Genomic DNA, 19326 nt, shown 5'->3' with positions numbered 1-19326 from the left:
TTACTTGACAGAACACAACATTTTCTGAGATTTTAACCACAATAAACTACATTGAAAGGGTAGACTAGACTATTTTTTTCTGTCTAGATTAGTAATCTACTGCCTTCCATCAATGTCTCACCCACAGTGATTGATTGACAGGCAAAACAGTTAATGGGATAGATCATCCATATTACCCTAAGTGTCCATAGCAGCAGAGACACTAAAATACATCATTTTAACAAACATTGTGGTAATTCATATCTTGCAGTAAAACTAAACATGACTTGAATCTCAAGAGAAGACCGGTTTAATGTTGAAAAAGGTCATCTTACTTAGTAGCCTAGGCCTGGACAATATCCAAAACAACTAACATGCATAAAACACTGTTCTAGGCAGGTGCAACTCTTAGAAATCATTAACTGATACACTTTGCTGAAGACGAGGCTTTCCCTGAGCCTTCCTGAATTAAAGCTAAGAAAGCCAGAAAGGAAATGGGAATTAATTGTCTCTTGTGACCACTGCGAGCAGCTTCAAATAATGGTCTAATCCCCCCAGTGGCTCATGGATTACCCAGATTATAATGCTCCTAATCGGTCTTTGCCTAATGTGTAAACGAGGTCTGTCAGGCAGTGGGAAGCAGAGCAGAGGTTACTGTGCCAACCCGATGGGCCCTGGCAGGGCCAGCGGAGTCAAAGGGTGTTTTGATCGGAGGAGCAGGGCTTTACAAGGAGCAAGTGATTCTAAATGGAAAAATGTAGGCACACTAAGAAATGTACGAACACAATGAAAAATATGAAGTAATAAAGCTACAATCCTTCATTTTTCTAGGCGCACTGGTCCTCCTAAATTAAGATTCTAGGTCACACAGCAAAATATTTAGGCATATGTGGGAATAAAATGGTCACACTATAGAGCCCTGATGAGTGATTGCATCTCTAAGCCTGTGGCTGCACGGTAACTTGACTCTTCATTTCCTACCATGGAGACTCGTCAGGCCCGTTGCCAAGGCCAAGATGCAGACAGTGCTGGTAGCTAGCAGCTAGTTCTGTTTATACAGCAGTAGCAGCAGAACATAACCCCATGATGCCATGTTTTCAGTATTCACAGCCTGGCTCGAGGCTGCTGACACCACAGCCCCAGGAGACTGGTGGGTGAGAAGTTTCCCCTCTCTCCCAGTCTTCATCTCCATGGATCCACATATTGGATAACTTCCTGCTATCATTCACTTCACACGAGTGCTTGGGCTCAGATGGGGCAGTCAGTCGTAAAGCTACTCCCCTTACTAATCGACGCTTATCATTAGCACAGGGCTATCTATTTGGATTACATGGACACACCAACTCAGTCACACAGATAGGTCAAGCTATTTTGTGCACAATTTGACAGAAATATAAAACATAACCCTTAGCCCTAATGGAACCCATCCCCTGGCTTTTCATTGAGAACATCAACAGCTTTATTTGCTCACATGTAAACTATGCAGGGAAACACAAGGTTCTTTCAATTACAGGTTGCTGTCCTTCTGGGCGAAGCGGCACTGTTTAGTGTTCACCTGAAGAAAAACCCTGGATAAAAATTCACAATACCTTTTCATTATAATCATGGCTATGAGGTCACCTTTCAGTGGGTTATACTTATCTGAGACTTGCATTACATAACAAGCTGACCATACTGCAACAGGACTCAATGAGCAATATGACAGTATTAGCTACATTACAAGTAAAAAGCATTTAGGCCTATACTGATGCTAGAAAACCCATCATGTTTCTAGAATCACATTCCATGATAGAGTGGATGGAAAAACAGAATTAAACAGTGTGCCAACATCCCGACCTGAAACACGACAGCAAGCGGTGCAGTCATGTTTCTGAGGTGTAGGCCATCTATACAAGGCTCTAAGTCACAAAGACAGTGGTTCCTCTTACCTCAGTCAGAGCATGGAGCTGGCCTTCCTGAACACACACACCCATGAACCTAGAGGAAGACAAAGACATCAGTCAGTTATTGTTTCTATGTATAATGAACATTTCATGAGCTGAAATAAAAAATAAAAAAGCCCAGACATTTTCCATACGAACAAAAAAGCTTATTTCTGTCAAATTGTGCACACAAATGTGTTTACATCCCTGTTAGTGAGAATTGTTCCTTTGCCATGATAATCCAGCCACCTGACAGGTGTGGCACATGAAGAAGCTGAAGAAACAGCATGATCATTACACAGGTGCACCTTGTACTGGGGACAATACAAAGCCACTAAAATGTGCAGTTGCCACACAATGTCCACCAGAGCTGTTGACAGAGAATCAAATATTTATTTCTCTACCATAAGCTGCCTCCAACGTCGTTTGAGCGAATTTGGCAGTACATCCAACCGACTTCATAACCGCAGACCACGTGTAACCACGCCAGCCCAGGACCTCCACTTCCGGCTTGTTCACTTGCGGGATCGGCTGAGACCAGCCACCCGGACAGCTAATGAAACGGACAATTATTTCTGTCTTCAATTAACTTCTACGGGATCGCCCCCCCCCCCCCCCCCCGGGACGGTTGAGCTAACGTGCACTAATGTGATTAGCATGACATCGTAAGTAACAAGAACATTCCCCAGGACATAGACATGTCTTATATGGGCAGAAAGCTTAAATTATTGTTAAATCTAACTGCACTGTCCAATTTACAAAAGATAAAATGTAGCATAGTTTTGTTTGATAAAATACATTTTTAAATTCAAATGTAGGAACTGGGTTCTACAGTTTGAACACCCTTGGCTGCACCCCTGCCCAGTCATGGGAAATCCATATATTAGGGCCCAATGATAAAAAAATTAAAAAAGGGACTAATTTCCTTAAATAAACTATAACTCAGTAACATCATTGAAATTGTTGCGTTTATATTGTGGTTCAGTAGATTTACCACAAAATACCATGAGAGACATGTGGTGGATGCATATTTATGGCTCTCCTGTTATGCTCTTCTCATGTTGACATGACAAAGCTAAGCTATGGGGTCTAGAGTTTAAGATTTGAGTGGGTCTATATGTAGCTCAAAAAAGTTAATTATCTGGTCCAAGGACGACAGCAAAGTCCTTTCGAGAGCAAAATGACAAGTCTCTTGGTGGTTAAATACTTCTGCACTGGAAGAAAAGACCCAACAAGAGCAGTGCAAACAAGAAAGTCATTTCTAGGGGGAAACGAGGCTCACTCTCCTGACCCACATTCCATCTCTTTTTCTCCCTCTTTTTTTTGAGCCACTGCATCCAAATCTTAAGAGGCTGGAGTCACAGTCAAGGCCGTCTGTTTTTGGAAATGACAAACTGGTTGTATGAATATCCTAACACACGAGCCAGGCTGTACACACAGCGAGTGTTGGCGACCCTGAGTTATGACCCAATAAATGCGAGACAGAGGGTTCTTCGAAGGGTTTTTCAGACAAAGAACCCCTCAGAATTCTCGTCAGCCAACCACCACAAAGCTGTGATTGTAACACAGCACGCACAGACCATCTCTTTCCTACCCACCACCTACAGCAGAATGTGAGCTCTGTAGTGTATCATGCAAAGCCTAGGTCAGCCTAATCCATTTGAGGATAGGAAATTCAGATTGTTCCATATTATTGTCCATGACAACATAAAACATTGTCATACAATAATAAATCCCAAACTATTTGTTCTATCATGAGGAGTTTGGTCAAATATGTATGTGTGCCGATTTTGCAGGCTCCCAACTTAATATGAAAATAAACGGCTTTGGTGAGACGTGAAAAGGGAAAGGTTGTTCCTCATAAGGGAATTAATGTCAATGAAATTCAAACTCAGGCTGTTCCAGAAAATCCATTGTTAAATACTGTGGAACAGCGGAGATCAAGGTCACACCCCATACGTAAAATGTATGCACGTATTACTGTAATTTGGATAAAAGAGTCTGCTAAATGGCATATTTTTAAGCAATAAGGCATGAGGGGGTGTGTTAAGGGCTGTTCTTATGTACGACGCAACACTGAGTGTCTGGAGACAGCCTTTAGCCGTGGAATATTGGCCATATACCACAAACCCCCAGGGGGCCTTATTGCTATTATAAAAAGTGATTACAAACATAATTAGAACAGTAAAAATAAAATGTTTTGTCATACCTGTGGTATACGTTCTGATATACCACGGATTTCAGCCAATCAGCATTCAGGGCTCGAACCACCCAGTTCATCATATTATTTATTACCCCACTGATTCCATTAAAGGGGAGGCTAATGTAATTTTGACAGAAAGCTACAGATCAAAGTATCTTTCAAAGATGAAGGATTCACAAATGACTTAAGAGTCACTTTCTCGAAAAAAAGGGGATTAGGCCATTAGTCAGTAAGAAAATGACACCATTTCTGAATATGGCACCATAACTGAACTTTTCCAGCCCTGTATTGTACCCATTTTTTGAGCAGCCCCTTGAGATTGTTATTAAAAAGCTGGAATAATTTAATCAGTAACTGACCAAGAATGAAAAAGAATTGTATAATATCGCAGAAGGCATTTTAGTTCCGTTTCTCCAAAAGGACAGATTGATATTCAAACAAAAAATATTGAGGATGGTGCTGTGCCAAAAAAAAAAAAAAAATCAACTGTCCAAAATGTAGTGGAACAGATGTTTCATTTCCTGGAGGTCACCTGAGGATGTTGGGATGGGACAGTCTGTTCATCAGTTGGACCTCTCTCAGCATGTTGGCGCGGTTACTGCTCAGTTTGTTCATCTTCAGAGCCATCACCTGGCCCGACACTCTGTGGCGCACCTGCAACAAACACAACAATCCGGTCATTTAGGCATTATCGGAATGCTTCTCTTTAACACTACCATTCCCTTATCAATATTCCCTTATCATGGGGACACTTCTCTATTATCGTTATTCCAAGATCATGGAGAAAGGTTCTCTTTCTGCAGCAAAATGAATGTCCTTCCACATTCAGAACCATAACAACGGGTAATAAAACAGTCCATTTCTCCTGTGAATTAGGTCAGTCACTGGCCTTCCTTGCAGCATTAACTCCAATGTGATCAAAGATGAGTGGCTGGCTTTCATCCACACATTGGTGCACTAGAAAGAATACTGAGCCGAGGCCAAGAATATGAATGTTGTGATATGTAACCTAGGTGTTAGCCTATCACAACTACCTAAAATGTAACCCTTTTCTTTGGCAGAGAAGGCAGAACACTTTTCTAACTACAACAATACAAACATCAATCTGATCGTTGGGAAATAGTTTTATTTGCTTCCTCAAAGCCATAACAACCACAGGAAGTTATGAGTCAGGGTGAGAAAAATAAGCTGTATCTGCTACTGCTCACTTCCTCCAGATGAAATATTAAGACACTGAAACCAGTGAATAAGAAGTTAAAGTCTCAACTCAGGTCGGTCTGCGAGTACAGTAACAGATACAATGCCTATCTGGTTATATAGCTAGTTTACAGGTTACATTTGTTGGAGAGCGGAGATAAAAGGAAGTTTGAGGTACAGAAAAGGGAAGCAGGCCGATCTAGGCCTTATTTACATAGCACTTGGATGAGTATCCAGTTCATAGTGCTTCTTTAGCCACTCTTGAAGTTCTAATACAAAGGTGCAGCTAGTCTTCCATGTAGGAGAGGAGCAGGCAGCAGATGGCCTCTTCTAGACCACCTCCCCCACTCCCATCCTCTGCCCACCAGGAGAGAGAGAGTGCAGCCTGGCTCAAACAAAGACCCATAATGTTGCCCCAGCAAGACCCTGCACCTCCAATCTGTTCCATCAATCCAGCTAGCCTCCTCAATACCTAGCCCTGTAGACAGGACACACAGTCGAAGACAAACAGATCATTATATTTTTTATTTTATGTAGATCCATTGTCCCCTTGCTTAGACAAATATGGAACTCTCATTACACAGGAAACATTTGTGTCCGTTAAGCATTTAGAGAAGCAAGTCTGAGGCAACGAGGGTCAATATTGCAAGTGAGAAGCAACGAGGGTAAATATTGTTGTACTAATAGAGCTGAAGTCATCATTTTGACTTGAGGAAACAGCTGCAATATAACAATATTAATGGCCCCAAGGATTAAACAGCACCTTTTAAAACATGTGAGTGTGAATAAAGGAAGCTTTTTCTTAAGGTTTGTTCAACAAGGACTATTTGTAAAGGCCCCAGTCATATTCAGGTTGGATGGGCATTCCCTCCCTAAAATACATGGTGTGATGACAGCCCCCTCAGGCAGCCTGGGGCAGGACCCTACACGCTCCCCTTCCCCCACCAAGTCAGCACTGGGTCCTTTGCATTAACCCTTTGACTCCAATGAGCAGTGATTGAGTAGTTCTAAGGCAGACCACTGTGGCCATGCTCTGAAGCGGCCATTAGATTACTGTGCATCACAGCTCCAGACATAGCAACACTTCTATTCCTTTCTGTAATTAGGCTAGTTTCCTGTTTGAGCTAAGAAACTAATCTGAATTCTATTTCCAGTCCATCAGTATGCATTGACTCATACATACAGATGGAAAGGAAATAGTATGACTAAGATAGAGGCATAAGATAGAAAGTGCTGACATTGTGGTGGTTGTGACAACATCAATATAGAATGCCCTGACTCCGACTTTTCAGTAGGTGAAGCTGAAGTCTATAGCCTATAAATAATTGAAAGTCCCTCATTGAAAGTAAAAGTCACTTTCATGAGCGCTGACGCTGGTTGGAGGAAATTACAATGTGGGTTACACCAAAAGTGAATGTAGATAACATGATCTCAAAATGTCAGTAAAGGAGATGAACATCTAACCTCAACAGCCATATCTGTTGAAGTACCAACCCTGTCAGGTTGTTAGTGTAACAGACGATATAGCACTTAGACAGCCATTGTAGCCTAACGTCTAGTCGCCATCATAAACCTCTTCAGCCCTTTTCGCACGTTCCATATCAGTCGATTGTGAGACAATAGCCTAGATCAATGTAATAAGGAGCGGCCACAGTATCTGTGTGCTAGAGGTGTTCACGGATCCACCTGTACCCGAATACCTGAGACCCAATCCAGAATTCTAAATAATGTCACAGGTTTGGGTTGGATCTGATTGATACGGGTATGTGTCATTTTAACTGACTTATCCGGAAGGGCCTGTACAAATCAGAACGCGACTGCTGTGCGTGCGCAAGGGAGAAATTGGATCATTTATGCCGCTGCTCTTGATTTTCACGAAAGTGTAGTGGTGCATTTAGCTTGTTTTTGTTGCCCAATCATAAGTCCTCAAAGCGACAATAGGCTACAGTCAGAGCCTCTGCGCGTTTAAAAAGAGAAATGTATACATGCATGCGCACACACACACAAATGTTTGGACACCTACTCATTCAAGGGTTTCTCTTTATTTGTACTATTTTCGACATTGGAGAATAATAGTGAAGACATCAAAAATAGGAAAATACAAATTTAAATCACGTAGTAACTAAAAGAAGAAAAAAAAAAAGTGTTAAATCAAAATATCTTTGAGATTCCTCAAAGTAGCCAGCCTTCGCCTTGCCAGCTTTGCACACTCTTGGCACTCTCAACCAGCTTCATGAGGTAGTCACCTGGAATTAATTTAAATTGACAGGTGTGCCTTGTTAACTTTGGGCCAATCAGTTATGTTGTGACAAGGTATACTGAAGACTGCCCTATTTGGGAAAAGACCAAGTCCATATTATGGCAACAACAGTCCATCATTATTTTAAGACATGAAGGTCAGTCAATACAGAACATTTCAATCACTTTGAAAGTTTCTTAAAATGCAGTCGCAATAACCATCAAGCTCTGATGAAACGGTCTCTCATGAGGACTATCACAAGAAAGACCCAGAATTACCTCTGTTAGAGTTAACTGCACCTCAGATTGCAGCCCAAATAAATTCTTCAGAGTTCAAGTAACCGACATCAACTGCTCAGAAAACCACTACTAAAAGGACACCAATAAGAAGACGAGACTTGCTTGGGCCAAGAAACATGAGCAATGGACATTCGACCGGTGGAAATCTGTCCTTTGGTCTGATGAGTCCAAATTTGAGATTTTTGGTTCCAACCACTGTCTTTGTGAGACGCAGAGAAGGTGAACGGATGATCTCTGCATGCGTCGTTCCCACCGTGAAGCATAGAGGAGGAGATGTGATGGTGTTGGGGTGCTTTGCTGGTGAAACTGTCATTGATTTATTTAGAATTCAAGCTACACTTAACCAGCATGGCTACCACAGCATTCTGCAGCGATAAGCCAACCCATCTGGTTTGCGCTTAGTGGGACTATCATTTGTTTCTCAACAGGACAATGAACCAACACGCCTCCAGGCTATGTAAGGGCTACTTGACCACAGAGTAATGGAGTGCTGCTTTAGATGACCTGGCCTCCACAATCACATGACCTCAACCCAATTGAGATGGCTTAGGATGAGTTGGACCGCAGAGTGAAGGAAAAGCAGCCAACAAGTACTCAGCATGTGGGAACTCCTTCAAGACTGTTGGAAAAGCATTCCAGGTGAAGCTGGTTGAGAAAATGCCAAGAATGTGCAAAGCTGTCATCAAGGCAAAACGTGGCTACTTTAAGGAATCGAAAATACATTTTGATTTGTTTTACACTTTTTTGGTTACTACATGATTCCATGTGTTATTTCATAGTTGTGATGTATTCACTATTATTCTACAATGTAGAAAATAGTAAAAATAAAGAAAAACCTTTGAATGAGTAGCTGTGTCCAAACGTTTCACTGGTACTGTATGTATGTTACACTACCGATCAAAGGTTTGGGGTCACTTAGAAATGTCCCTGTTTTTGAAAGAAAAGCAAATTTTTTGTCTATTAAAATAACATAAAATTTATCAGAAATACAGCGTAGACATTGTTTATGTTGTAAATGACTATTGTAGCTGGAAACAACAGATTTTTTGTGGAATATCTACATAGGCATACAAAGGCCCATTATCAGCAACCATCCGTCCTGTAATCCAATGGCACGGTGTGTTAGCTAATCCAAGTTGATCATTTTAAAAAGGCTGATCATCAGAAAACCCTTTAGCAATTATGTTAGCACAGCTAAAAACTGTTGTCCTAATTAAAGAAGCAATAAAACTGGCCTTCAGACTAGTTGAGTATCTGGAGCATCAGTGGGTTTGATTAGACTCAAAATGTCCAGAAACAGAGACCTTTCTTCTGAAACGCGTCAGTCTATTCTTGTCCTGAGAAATGAAGGCTATTCCATGCGAGAAATTGCCAAGAAACTGAATATCTCGTACAACACTGTACTACTCCCTTCACAGAAGAGAGCAAGCTGGCTCTAACCAGAATAGAGAGTGGGAGGCCCCAGTGCACAACTGAGCAAGATGACAAGTACATAAGAGTGTCTAGTTTGAGAAACAGACGCCTGCCTCAAGTTCTCAACTGACAGCTTCATTAAATAGTGCCCGCAAAACACCAGTCTCAACGTCAACAGAGAAAAGGCAACTCCGGGATGCTGGCCTTCTAGGCAGAGTTGCAAAGAAAAAGCCATATCTCAGACTGGCCAATACAAATAAAGATTCATATGGGCAAAAGACCAAGACACTGAACAGAGGAACTCTGCCTAGAAGGTCAGCATTCCGGAGTCGCCTCTTCACTGTTGATGTTGAGACTGGTGTTTTGCGGGTACTATTTATTGAAGCTGCCAGCTTCATTTCTCTTATTATCTGTATTTTTTAAACTGCACTGTCGGTTAGGGGCTCATGAGTGTAAGCATTTCACTGTAAGGTCTACACCGGTTGTATTCGGCGCATGTAACCAATAACATTTGATTTGATGCTCCAGATACTCAACTAGTCTAAAGGAGGCCAGTTTTATTGCTTCTTTAAATCAGCACAACAGTTTTCAGCTGTGCTAACATAACTGCAAAAGGGTTTTCTAATTATCAATTTGCCTGTTAAAATGATAAACTTGGATTAGCTAACACAACGTGCCATTGGAACACAGGAGTGATGGTTACCGATAATGGGCCTCTGTATGTCTATGTAGATAATACATAAATGTTTTTTTTGTTGGTTTAAAAAATTATTTAAAAAAAGCTGTTTTCAGCTACAAAGGTAATTTACAACATTAACAATGTCTACACTGTATTTCTGATCAATTTGATGCTATTTTAAAAATGGATGAAAACAAAATGTGCTTTCCTTTCAAAATCAAGGACATTTCTAAGTGACCCCAAACTTTTGAACAGTAGTGAGTGAGTATGTATAAATAAACACACACAGTATGTGGACACAGCTTCAAATTAATGGATTCGGCTATTTCCGTACACCGTTGCTATCAGGTGTATAGAATCAAGCACACAGTCATGCAATCTTTATAGACAAACATTGGTAGCTCACAGAAAGGGACTGCCGAGTGCTGAAGCGAGTAAAAATTTGTAAAAAATTTAAACATTTGCCTGTCCTCGATTACAACCCTCACTACCGAGTTCTAAACCACCTCTGGAAGCAACGTCAGCACAAAAACTACTCGTTGGGCGCTTCATAAAATGGGTTTCCAAGGCCGAGCAGCCGCACACAAGCCTAAGATCGCAATGCCAGGCGTCGGGCGGAGTGGTCTAAAGCTTGCCGCCATTGTACTCCGGAGCAGTGGAAACACGTTCTCTGAAGTGATGAATCACCATCTGGCAATTTGACGGATTAATCTGGGTTTGGCAGATGCAGGAGAACGCTACCTGCCCGAATGCATAGTGCCAACTGTAAAGTTTGGTGGAGGAGGAACAATGGTCTAGGGCTGTTTTTCCATGGTTCGGGTGAGGCCCCTTAGTTCCAGTGAAGGGAAATCTTAACACTACAGCATACAATGACATTCTAGAGTAGACGATTCTGTGCTTCCAACTGTATGGCAATAGATTGGGGGAGGCCCTTTCTTGTTTCAGCATGACAACAGCCACGTGCACAAAGCGATGTCCATACAGAAATTGTTCGTTGAGATCGGCGTGGAAGAACTTGACTGGCCTGCACAGAGCCCTGACCTCAACCCTATCAAATACCTTCAGAATGAATTGGTACACCAACTGCGAACCAGGCCTAATCACCCAACATCAATGCCCGACCTCACTAATGCTTGTGGCTGAATGGAAGCAAGTCCCCGCAGCAATACTCCAACATCTAGTGGAAATCCTTCCCAGAAGAGTGGAGGCTGTTATAGCAACAAAGGGGGGGGACCAACTACATATTAATACCCATGATTTTGGAAAGAGATATTCGACAAACAGGTGTCCATATACACTACATGACCAAAAGTATCTAATCAATGGAAGTGACAGAATTAAAAGTTAAAGGAGAACGATAGGCTACAACGACTAAGACGCCAACAGGCGGAGTACTACTTAATATTCTGAACGGATTGTTATTTGTAACTGTAGGATGAGAATGTGCTTGCAATTTTAAAAAACGCTTTGCAGCCTCAATTAGCTCACATTAGATAGCTTAACTAGCTTCTCCCAGTTTGATGCAGTCAAGATAGGTACTACGTCATCAACCTCGCTATGGTAGCTATTAGTTTACTATGGCGATAGGGGCGGCAGGTAGCCTAGTGGTTAGAGCGTTGGCCAGTAACCGAAAGGTTTCCAGATCGAATCCCCGAGCTGACAGGGTAAATTTCTGACGTTCTGCACCTGAACAAGACCGTTAACCCACTGTTCCTAGGCGGTCATTGTAATAAATAATTTGTTCTTAACTGACTTGCCTAGTTAAATAAAATAAATAAAAAGTCCTCTTGGTTGGTTGCCGTCTCCTCGTCACTCGCTCAATGTATTCTGCACCGCACACTGAGGTTTAATAACAGAATGAGGGCTGAGACATCTCAGGGTGTGAGATTATATATTTAAGTAATCCTGGTGATGACATACCATAGCTTTTCTGCTAGCCTAAACCATACGTTGATATGAATGAATAAGCAGTCCTCACACAATCTACTATTTACCTACCAGTACCACCTACCTACCATAAAACTCTTGCATTTCAGGTCAATCATAACATAAACCCACCTTGTAGACCTCTGAGAAGAAGCCGGAGCCAATCCACTCGCAGATGAAGTCATCAAGGCGCGTCAGGCAGGAGAAGGCACTGATGAGGGCGCGGTAGGATGAGGGGCACACTCTTCCCACCTGAGACGGGGCCCACTCCCCTCCACCATCCAGGTCATCAAGACGGTCTGGCCTCATGGAGGGGAAGCCGGCAATGGAGTTGCGCTTGTTCCGATCCATCATTGTCTCTTCACTGGTAACTCTGTGGGGGACTTCTCCATGAAGGTTTCACATTTTCGATAACTGCTTGGCAACCCTTTACAGCCCTAAGAGGAAGGAAACACCAAAATCCATTCTCAGCAGGCAGACTGAGAAAATTGTGTGCTTTGGTGCCAGCTAATAATATTTGTACTTTCCTGTAGTTTAGAATGTACAGTATAAGCTTATGGTTCACAGGACACAAATAACAATCCAGAAAACACTGTTCGTTTCAGCTAGTATCTGTATGGAAAACATGGTGTTTTATGTACCCCTGAAGTATAATAAATCAGTGTGTGTGTTTTTTTAATCACCATTCCGTTCATTTAAACAGAACACAGCTGTGTTGTCATGAGGGGGATAATGAGCCTAATCTATTTTATCACATTCCTCTGACATTTCTACCAACTTTTTTCAAATACTAAGACAAAAGCATTACTTCACACAAGATCAATCTACTTAGACACACATGACAGGAGTCCTAACCCGCCTCTGGTCTGACAAGCCTACAAATAATGGCTCTAATAGGGATGGATTGTCCAATTATATGAGATTAAGCCAAGATAAAGCCAAAGCCCAAGACTGGGATCCTAAACGAACAAGGGAGCATGTACAGGAACACAAGGAGACATAATAACCCCAGAGTAATGACCATAGGAAGAAGTCCTTTGATTTAAATGACTGAGTGAGGGCGAGGATGACCTTTCACATGGCACTAGTACTTTGAAGCATCCAGCACTTGTTAAGGACCCCTGATTTCCCCAGCATGCACAGGTCTATTGAGCTTACTCGATGGGCTGGTTGTAACTAGGCTAGGTCTCTGGATTATTCTGCTGTCCTCCCCTTTCCTTGAGTTAGAGACTAGAGAGAAGCTATTAAAAACTTTGGGAGAAGAATGCTATTCTTAATTCAACCTCATGTGATTCCCACCCCCCATCCAATCCCAAATGAAAACAACTGAAATCAAATCATCCAAAGTTACTGGACTAGTTCTGGGATCTTTTTGCTGCTCCAGCCGTACCCTTAAAAGGATGTTATCCTCCTCCATTACTAAAGGCATTTTTTGCCATTTTGCAAGTGTATGACAATGATCAGACTCAGTCTGCCAAGAATGTTTAAAGCAGCTATTTTAGTAAATCTGCTTTTCAGAAGCAGAACAGATGTATAACATATGAGGGCTGTTTTTCCATTTCAATTGCTGCTAGGCCTAGTCGTCTGGGTTCACAAGAACAAGTCATAAATGTCACTAAAATGATAAATTTCCCTTCATTCAAAGCAGAAACACTTAACAGCGTCATATCAATAATGCAGATAGTGAATTCATGACTTCTCCAGTCTGAACCCTTTCTTCCCTCACTCCCTAGCATCTCAGCAGCAACCTACATTTTGTAGCTGGTGAGAAAACTACAGTGCCTTCAGAACATATTCACACCCCTGGACTTTGTGCACATTTTGTTGTGTTATAGCTTGAATTTGAAATGGATGACATTTAGATTTGTCACTGGCCTATACACAATAGCCCATAATGTCAAAGTGGAATTGTATTTTTTTGAGAGAATAAAAAAAGTTCAATGAAAAGCTGAAATGGCTTGAGTCAATAGGTATTCAAACCCTTTGTTATGGTAAGCCTAAATAAGTTCAGGAGTAAAAATGTGCTTAACAGGTCACATGATTTTTGAATGACTACCTCATCTCTGTACCCCACATACAATTATCTATCTGTAAGGTCCCTCAGCCGAGCAGTGAATTTCAAAACACAGATTCAACCACAAAGACCAAGGAGATTTTCCAATGCCTCGCAAAGAAGGGCACCTATTGATAGATAGGTTTTTTAAATATATATATATTTAACCTGACATTGAATATCCCTTTGAGCATGGGGAAGTCAATAATTACACTTTGGATGGTGTATCAAAAACACCCAGTCACTACAAAGACACAGGCATCCTTGCTAACTCAGTTGCCAGAGAGGAAGGAAACCGCTCAGGGATTTTACCATGAGGCCAATGATGTAACAGTTACATCAGGATTGATCAACAATGTTGTAGTTACTCCACAATACTAACCTAATTGACAGAGTGAAAAAAAGGAATCCTGTTCAGAATAAAAAAAATATTACATATCATGCATCCTGTTTGCAACAAGGCACTAAAGTAATACTGCAAAAAATGTGGCAAAGCAATTAACATTTTGTATTCAGGACACAAAAAAAGTTGTTTGGGGCAAATTCAATACAACACATTACTGAGTACAACTCTCCATATTTTCAAGCTCAATGGTGGCTGCATCATGTTATGGGAATGCTTGTAATCGTTAGGACTGGGGAATTTTTCAGGATAAAAAAAAAAAAAATGGAGCTAAGCACAGGTAAAATCCTAGAGGAAAACCTAGTTAAGTTTGTTTTCCAACAGAGACTGGGAGATCAATTCACCTTTCAGCAGGATAATAACAAACACTTGTATACACTGGAGTTTCTTACCAAGAAGACAGTGAATATTCCTGTGTGGCAGAGTTACAGTTTTGACTTAATCATTTTCAGATCTTGCCGTAGAGTTTATCTAGCAAATGATCAACAACCAATTTGACAGAGCTTGAAAATGTAAAAAAAAAAAAAAAAAAGGGGCAAATGTTGCACAATCCAGGTATGGAAAGGTCTTAGAGACTGTGAAACACCAACGGTTGTAATCGCTGCCAAAGATGCTTCTACAAAGAATTGATTCAGGGGTGTGAATACTTATGCAAATGAGATTTCTGTATTTAATGTTCAATACATTTGCACTTTGTCATTATGGGGTATTGAGTGTAGATGGGTGAGATTTTCTTCTCAACTGAAACCATTTTGAATTCAAACTGGTCACATATTGTGGAATAAGTCAAGGGGTATGAATACTTTGAAGGCACTGTAGGCTTGTGTGAACATAATGTATTTTTCCAAAGCGATAAATCAGTCTCAACTGGAGGAAGTAGAGGAATTTTACAATGGGCCACTAATGACAAAATTACAGATGAGGGCAATTCCACAGTAACGGATTTAAACTTTGAAATGTATGCCAAAAAACAACATTCATTTCAAAGTTTAACAAATCCATGCACAAGGACTACAATGATTTCCACAGAAAAAAATATATATATACAAAATCTATTTTTGTGGATGAATGGTATTGTGTGGTCACAATACCAGTATCACAATACTAGGAAGAAAGGAAGCAAAACACGAAGCGGAAAATCTGGTATCGCAGTGGTCCTTTGTAACTCAGTTGGTGGAGCATGTCTTGTAACGACAGGATAGTGGGTTTGATTCCCGGGACCACCCATATGTAACATGTATGCAAGCATGATTGGATGAAAGTGTCTGCTAAATGGCATTTATTATCGCAATACTGGTATCTTGATAACACTAGAACTGTGCAGATGCAAACTTTGGTAACATCTCCCTTTTAATGAGAAGGGTCCAGCTACAACCTCTCAGAGCAGTCATCCCTCAGGGTCTCTATAATGTCACCTACTGATATGTCATCACTCAATGCATCTCTCAGGAAAAGTGGGGGAGTCAAAAAGAATCATATTGAGAAGTGGGGGGTTTGAAAGGTACCACTCAAGACATTGTTTGGGTTATCGGACATCAGTCATGGCCTGCAGAGTTGACAGTAAGACATTTCAGTTTTGCAAAAAAAGAATATGTCTATTCACTCACTGTGAGCTGCGTCTTTGAACATTACCTATCGGTAGCAATGTGTGTAAGGTTTAGTATACTGTAAATGTAAATGCTAGCTAACGTTAGCTACCTTACATTTTTAAAAATGCAAGTTATTATTGAATATTTGAAATAACAATCATTGAAATATCAAGTCATGGCGGTTCTAGTAATTCATGGAATTCCAGCGCCTACTGTTAAAAGACTGTTTGAAACCCCCAGTTCTCCTTATATGGTTCCATTCGAAACACCCACTCTTCTTGAGAGATGCACTGAGCGATGCCATCTCAGTAGGTGGAAGCATAGAGACCCTGTGGATGACTGCCCTGAGAGATGGTCGCAGCTGGACCCTATTGCTTTTACGCAACCACATTTTACAAAAACATAAATATTTGCTACGAATTAAGATTAAAATACACTACATCACCAAAAGTATGTGGACACCCCATTCAAATGAGTGGATTCAGATATTTCAACCACATGTCACCAACAGGTGTATAAAATAAAGCACACAGCCACGCAATCTCCAAAGAACTTGACTGGCCTGCACAAAGCCCTGACCTCAAAACCCATCAAACACCTTTAGGATGAATTGGTACGCCAACTGTGAGCCAGACCTAATCACCCAACATCAGTGCCTGACCTCACTAATGCTTGTGGCTTAATTGAAGCAAGTCCCCACGGCAATGTTCCAACATCTAGTGGAAATCCTTCCCAGAAGAGTGGAGGCTGTCATAGTAGCAAAAGGGGGGGGGGGGACCAACTCCATATTAAAGCCCATGATTCTGGAATGAGATATTCGACGAGCATGTGTTCACATGCTTTTGGCCATGTAGTGTACGTCTGCAGAGAGAATGGGATGCCAACTATGACATGGCACCTTGAGTTTAAAATATATATAGTTTGGTTATTGAACTACAGTAAGTGAAGTGGATTTACACCCGGTAACAGAATTACATCATGTTTACCAGTTCTATTCTACACAGATATGCATAAGTGTGGATATGAATGTCATTCTCCTCATGTTTCACAAGTTTGGACATCACAGCACAGTTGAGTACAGTGTAGTACAGCAGAGCAGAGTTCAGTACTGTATATTTCAGTACAATATACTGTACTACTGCATTGTACTGTACTCTGCTTTGCTATCCAAACTTGTGAAACATACTTCTATAATAGGTTCAGATTCGGTCCAGTCCGGTCCGTCTGTGGACGCTAACGTCAAGGCCAGGGTGGACCGAACAAATGTCAACATCCATGGACGTCCGGTTCTCAGTGGGTGAGGATGCTGGTTACAGTAACTGGAAAGAGAGGGGGCTCATGGGTAGGTGTCACTAAGAGCTGTGAGAGTTGACATTAACTGGAAAGAGAGAGGTAGAGGGAAGGGTTGTCCAGACTCCGACTATGTGCGGTGAATCGTAGTTTGACCACCAGACAATAGAAAGAAAGAAAACAGTAATGAGCTGAACGTCACAGTATGCCAGTGGAAGGGAGGAGAGTAGCAGGTGACCCAACTGTGGTTTGTGACTATGATTTCCCATTGTAGCCAATTCAGTTGCAGTAATTTCGTTACAGATATTTTGGTAATTGTGTTACCAACTTGTTTTAAATCACTTAATAATTCATAAACAAAATTGATATCAGTAAAATCACTATAACTAAATCAGGTCTACCATTACTTGTTACTTCTGTGAACATGTATTATCCTCCCTCCACATCAGGGAGCGAAATGATTAAAGATCTTAAAGATGTGTGTGCTTTTGGTAATGGAATTACAGGGCACAAGACACACATATATCTTTTTTTTTTTAAACATCCTCAATCTACATACAATACCCCATAATGACAAAGCAAAAACATGTTTAGAATTTTTGCATTCAGGCCAAATAGTTCAATCTTGGTTTCATCAAGATGAAACACATCTCCACAGAGGAACTCTAGCGCTCTGTCAGAGTGACAATCAGGTTCTTTGTCACCTCTCCCCCGATTGCTCAGCTTGGTCAGGCGGCCAGCTCTAGGAAGAGTCTTGGTGGTTCCAAACTTCTTCCATTTAAGAATGATGGAGGCCACTGTGATCTTGGGGACCTTCAATGCTGTAGAAATATTTGGGCATCTTTCCCCAGATCTGTGCCTCGAAACAATCCTGTCTTGAAGCTTTACGGACTTTCTTTGACCTCATGACTTGGTTTTTGCTCTGACATGCACCGTCAACTATGGGACCTTATATAGACAAGTGTTTGTCATTCCAAAGCACGTCAAATCAATTTACAACAGGTGGACTCCAATTAAGTTGTAGAAACATCTCAATGATTATCAATGGAAACAGGATGCACCTGAGCTCAATTTTGAGTCTCATATCAAAGGGTCTGAATACTTATGTAAATAGGATAAACATTTCTAAAACCCTGTTTTCACTTTGTCATTATGGGGTAGTGTGTGTAGATTAAAAATATAATACTAATCAATCAATTTTACAGTAAGGCTGTAATGTAAAGAAAGAAAGAAAAATTTAACAAAATGCAGAAAAGGGGAAGGGGTCTGAATACTTTCCAAATGCATTGGAAGTGTTGATGTTAGTTGGCAGGGGACTATGTAAACATTGTGTTTTGATGAATACCTTTTCAGAGCTTTCTAGTAGATTCTTGGTAAAACACCTTTTTCATCTGTTAATCCAGAAATCAAAGCCTTTTACTTGTTCTTTTTTTTAATGGAAAATGGTTGAAAAATATCTTTATGCCTTCATTTCCCAAAAACATAGACTAAGCTTCCATTTGACACCCAATTTGATATATGGTCCTATGAACGTCACGTTTGTGCTCATGGGTCCTTCGATGGAAATGCCCATGGGACATCAGGGCTCGACTTGCCCGGGAGGTTTTGAAAACCCTCCTGGCAAGTTGCTAATCCCTGTCAGTGGCCCGCTTGGACAAAATATTGTAATAATGCTATTTTTTAAATATTTTTTAATCTAGGCTATATAACTGATAAAAAAAACGGATTAATTCATGAAACTGTTAGTTCGTCATGTCGATTATTTATCACACGCGCGCTGCACAAATAAAGCCTAATTTGAGATTGCAGCAACTCGATAGGACACCAACAGCGGTAGGAAAGATGTCCCAAATGATGATATATACTAGTAAATACTAAGGCAATAATCAAGAATGGGTATGCAAACCAGCTATAAAAAGTTCAGTTTTAGTTGAATATTTGCTTTGCGCAATTCACTCATCATGGAATAGCCCAACTTGACATTTCCTCGAGGCTATTTGGTGCTTAAAGTCCATGAAGTTATGGTAGCCGATTTAGAAGTTCTACTGCTCAAAATAATTATTCTGTGATTTAATTTCTGATAAATGTTTATGAGATGTAGCCGCTTTCATTTGTTTCGGGTGTTTGACAATTA

The 19326-nt window shown here is 40.9% G+C and overlaps 1 protein-coding gene across 2 annotated transcripts in view; it reads right to left on the bottom strand.

Annotated features, from left to right (window-relative positions):
- The window catches only part of LOC109874598 (dual specificity testis-specific protein kinase 2), a 35180-nt gene that overhangs the window by 14517 nt on the left and 1337 nt on the right, over positions 1 to 19326 (bottom strand). For both annotated transcript variants that reach the window (XM_020466583.2, XM_031809655.1), the window contains exons 3-5: positions 11990 to 12294; positions 4637 to 4758; positions 1908 to 1956 (exon numbers count right to left, since the gene is read on the bottom strand). In XM_020466583.2, the coding sequence (XP_020322172.1) occupies positions 1908 to 1956; positions 4637 to 4758; positions 11990 to 12211 (393 nt within the window). In that variant the 5' untranslated portion in view covers positions 12212 to 12294. The remainder of the gene's footprint in view (positions 1 to 1907; positions 1957 to 4636; positions 4759 to 11989; positions 12295 to 19326) is intronic.

The sequence above is a fragment of the Oncorhynchus kisutch genome, linkage group LG30 (assembly GCF_002021735.2).
Source record: "Oncorhynchus kisutch isolate 150728-3 linkage group LG30, Okis_V2, whole genome shotgun sequence".
NCBI lineage: Eukaryota > Metazoa > Chordata > Actinopteri > Salmoniformes > Salmonidae > Oncorhynchus > Oncorhynchus kisutch.
This window is presented reverse-complemented; position numbering and strand designations above follow the sequence as displayed.